General features: G+C 46.1%; 1 protein-coding gene across 1 annotated transcript; it reads left to right on the top strand.

Annotated features, from left to right (window-relative positions):
* Nucleotides 1-232: 232 nt before the first annotated feature.
* Nucleotides 233-2577, top strand: LOC120048198 (alpha-2Db adrenergic receptor-like). Its single transcript, XM_038993965.1, has one exon. The coding sequence runs from the start codon at nucleotides 682-684 to the stop codon at nucleotides 1996-1998; it is 1317 nt and encodes a 438-aa protein (XP_038849893.1). The 5' UTR covers nucleotides 233-681; the 3' UTR covers nucleotides 1999-2577.
* The last annotated feature ends 1838 nt before the right edge of the window (nucleotides 2578-4415 follow it).

Here is a 4415-nt window from a genome sequence, read left to right as displayed (position 1 = left end):
AGGTGAATCTGGTTTGGAAATAGAAAATAACCAAACAGGTCATTCTAGCCACCTGCAGTCTCCCCACTGCTGTTCCTTATCCAAAGTAAACTCAGACCTCTCTCTCTCTCTCTCTCTCTCTCTTTCGCTTAGCTTGACGATAGGTTGGTCTTAGGAGTGATGTCACCCACTTCACTCCCGCATGCACACAAATTCCACTAGCAGTGTGTGTCTCGCAGTGCGCGCTGCCTCTTGTGCGTAACTGGCGACACAAGGCTTAAAACAAAAAAACATACAGCACTGCGCACGGGAAAGACCGAGAGATAACAGAAACAAAATGTTGCTAATGCTCCTGGAACGTCACCCTAACATGGAGACTTACTTATCTGGTTTCCGGACTTTATAGTGGCAACAACTTACTGGATACGTTGTGACCACAGCTGGGCTTGTGTCGCCAACATTTTGCGGACCCTCTATGAAACTGAAGATGAGAGCAGCTCGCCAAGACGCAATGGGACCTCGGGTATTTTACCAATGTGCTCTATATCTGTTCACTGATCACACAACCTAACGCACAGCGCGTCTCCACCGATTACATTCTCTAGGACTAATGACATGATCAACATTTGAATGCTTCCAAATTAAGTGTTTTGGAGCGGAAAGGCACACACTAAAAATTAACCAAGAGAAGATGCGTTCAGGATGGATGTAGCCAAGTTTACCACCGTTACCAATACCTCACAGGATACCAACACCTCGAGCGCCCCAAGACCTCTCCCGCAAACGGAGGTGGGCTCCGCGCTCATAATCCTTGTGGTCACCGTGATCATTCTGGTCACCATCGTCGGTAACGCGCTGGTCATCGTGGCCGTGCTCACCAGCCGGGCTCTGCGCGCCCCCCAGAACCTTTTCCTGGTGTCCCTGGCGTGTGCAGACATCCTCGTGGCGACACTGGTCATCCCGTTCTCCCTTGCCAATGAGGTCATGGGTTACTGGTACTTTGGGAGCACCTGGTGCGCCTTTTATCTGGCACTGGACGTCCTCTTCTGCACCTCCTCCATAGTCCACCTGTGCGCCATCAGTCTGGACCGCTACTGGTCAGTCACCAAGGCCGTGAGCTACAACCTGAAGCGGACCCCCAAGCGAATCAAGTCCATGATAGCCGTGGTGTGGGTCATCTCCGCCGTCATCTCCTTCCCACCTCTCATCATGACCAAGCACGACGAGCATGAGTGTCTGTTAAACAACGAGACCTGGTACATCCTATCTTCTTGCCTCGTGTCCTTCTTCGCCCCGGGCCTCATCATGATCCTGGTGTACTGTAAGATCTATAAAGTGGCCAAGCAGCGCTCCTCCACTGTGTTCGTAGCTAAGAACGGCCTGGAGAGGCAGCCCTCTCAGTCGGAGACGTGCTTCGTGAGGAAGGAGCGGATGGAGATGGAGAGCCCCAGTAGCCAGAGCTCCGAGGACCACCACAGGCAGGAGGAGCTGGATTATATCGACTTAGAGGAGAGCTGCTGTGCGTCGGACAACAAACCACGGAACCACCGATTCTCCAAGCGTAGGAAGGTGGAGGTCTCGGACTGCTGCCCGCGACAGAGCTGCCGCCTCTCCTGGGCCTCAGCGCGCGCCTCACAGCTCTTCCAAGACCCCCAAAACGCCACCAACGCGACCCTGGTGACCCAGCGACATCACCTCGCGGCCCATCGGCATCACCTCGCTGCGGTTGCGTCCAAGACCAAAGTGGCCCAGATGCGCGAGAAGCGCTTCACGTTCGTGCTGGCCGTGGTGATGGGGGTGTTCGTGCTCTGCTGGTTCCCTTTCTTTTTCACATACAGCCTGCACGCGATCTGCAGGGAGAGCTGCTACATACCCGGCGCGCTCTTCAACGCCTTCTTCTGGATTGGCTACTGTAACAGCTCAGTGAACCCTATCATATATACAATTTTCAACAGGGATTTCCGTAAAGCCTTTAAGAAAATCGTATGCCGGACTTCAAAACGCACTAATACCACTTGAAAAGAAGGGTCACTTTGAAGCTGTGACTGACTGACTGTGCGTCACTGCTCATCGAAACAGACGTCAGTTCTTCACCCAAGCACGCATCCCTGCACCTCTGAATGACTATATTCGTTTTAAAAGGAACGTTTTTATTTATTAATAATAATAATAATAATATGATATCAAAATATCTCGTGTTGTGCGCTAATGTGTGAATATTAGAAACAATGTACAGAGGAAATAGGATATATTAAACAAAAGCTAAATAGAGTATTGTCATTGATGATTTAATATGGCTCTACTGAATCATATTGACCCCTGCTTTCAAACTTAGGAATTCATTTAATATTCAGTGAGGTCCCTCGTATATTTAGGCCACAGCATAATAATTCCAGCGCCTTTTTACGACCCGTTCTTTTCTGCACTTTCATTAATCTTTCATGTCCCATAAAGATATGAAAAAAAATGTAGTTCAGAGTAAAAGTGAAGTCATAACTCCGATTTCAAGGCTGATGGAGCTGTGTGTGTGGCACTGGGAGGTTTAAGTTTTTCCCAAAAATATTCATCAAACTGTCATCAATAAGATATGAGACTGAGTTGACGTACATTTTTTTTTTCACTTTGACTTTTTCAAAGAATCTCAAAACGCATATAAAGTAAAAATAACAAAACAAAAAGTTGAAATGATAGAGATTGAAAGTGTCCGTCGGCTTCGGATGAAGTTGAGGCAGTTTGGACCGGAAAGGCAGTGTAGATTCACTGTACACGGTTGTAGTATCTACTTAGGCATTTCTTTCATGAGTAGCCAAACTAATTAGGAATGACAGCAATTGCTTGGTCGAGTTTAATAGAGATGTGTCAAAATGTCATTCACTTTGAGTCGTTTTTAATCCATTCTTATCGAAAACGGTATCCGATTATGACTGATGTCAGGTGGGTTGATGACGCAGATCTCTTTGAGTGGGCTTCGGGTCTCCCTCATCGCTGAACCCCTAAATAAATACATGCGCTGTTGTCCGTGGTGCTGAAACGCCGCGCACTACGCTGATGGCACTTTGCTGTGACGCGAATGGCATATTCAATGGTTTGCAAAACCATATATGAACTGTTATTAATCAGACAAATATAGTGATATGGGAATATATCTCATGATATTGTGCCTCATTTAGACACTGTATGTAAGCAGATAGATCGATCACGCGTTGCGCTTTTGCTAAAATGAATGTATCCTCATAAGTGATGAGAAATGAAGATTGGGAGAAATTGTCTATGGTATGAGCCACCTTCATAGCATAAACACAATCTAATATGATTTATGCTGCAATTATTTTAATCTTCAGCCAAAGAAGAAGCTATTGGCCAGAAGATTAAAAACAGACCTTGAAATCATTACTCAGACATTCTTGAGTGTGCTCCATGTTTTAACATTTGGAAATAGAAAACTGGTGTCACTACAAGTGTGTCACTACATGCTCCATAATAGTGTGTGTGTGTGTGTGTGTGTGTGTGTGTGTGTGTGTGTGTGTGTGTGTGTGTGTGTGTGTGTGTGTGTGTGTGTGTGTGTGTGTGTGTCACAGGCGGCTGGTGGCACCTTCATTGGGGAGGACAGGCTAGAACGGCGTGTACTTAGCGGTATAAAACACATTAAACACATAGTTTGATACCAATCCATTCACTCCATTCCAGCCATTAATATTAGCCATCCTCCCTTCTACCAGCCTCACCGTGTGTGTGTGTGTGAGAGAGAGAGAGATAGAGGGAGAGAGAGAGGGAGAGGAAAAGATTGAAAACAACTACTACCTCTGTGTGTATGTTGTCTACTGCTACCTCCGTGAACGTCTTCAGCTTTGTGGTCTGCCAGGCCTCCGGTGAGATGGAGCCAGTATTGGTTCAATAATGGAGTCACGTCGTTACCCAAGCTTTGCTCTCTAATCCTCTTTGTTCCGTTTGATATTGCAGTATTAGGCCCGGTCTAATTTAAACAGTAGGCTGAATGCTTTGAATTCCAACTCTTTATTTACTGTATCTACATTTTTTAAACCAACAAAGCCTCAGACTTTTCTACCATGACAAATACATCCACAATTGGCCATATTACAGACAGGAGCGACATGAGAGTGATTCAGGGATGTCAAAGAAGACATGTGCGTTAGATCTCTAGATGTGTTGGATGTGGAGACTGACAATGGATGTTGTCATGGGTACGTCATATACTGTAGAGCTGCTGGGTGAAGGGTTAAGCAGAAGGTGATGTGGAGACTGACAAATTACATTATGAGGAAATATGGGCTAGCGACTCTAAGGCTGTGGTTTTCATACCCAGAGAAGCCACACACTTATCATGTAGGATAGATGTAAATGTTGCTTTGGACCTTTGTTCTATACATAGCCAATCAGAACATGTTACACTTGAACTGGGTCATGTCTCATGTTGG

The sequence above is a fragment of the Salvelinus namaycush genome, chromosome 5, assembly GCF_016432855.1.
Source record: "Salvelinus namaycush isolate Seneca chromosome 5, SaNama_1.0, whole genome shotgun sequence".
NCBI classification, from domain to species: Eukaryota; Metazoa; Chordata; class Actinopteri; order Salmoniformes; family Salmonidae; genus Salvelinus; species Salvelinus namaycush.
This window is presented reverse-complemented; position numbering and strand designations above follow the sequence as displayed.

Coding starts and splice junctions, on each gene's coding strand:
- LOC120048198 (XM_038993965.1), top strand. CDS start 682: ATGGATGTAGCCAAGTTTACCACCGTTACCAATACCTCACAGGATACC.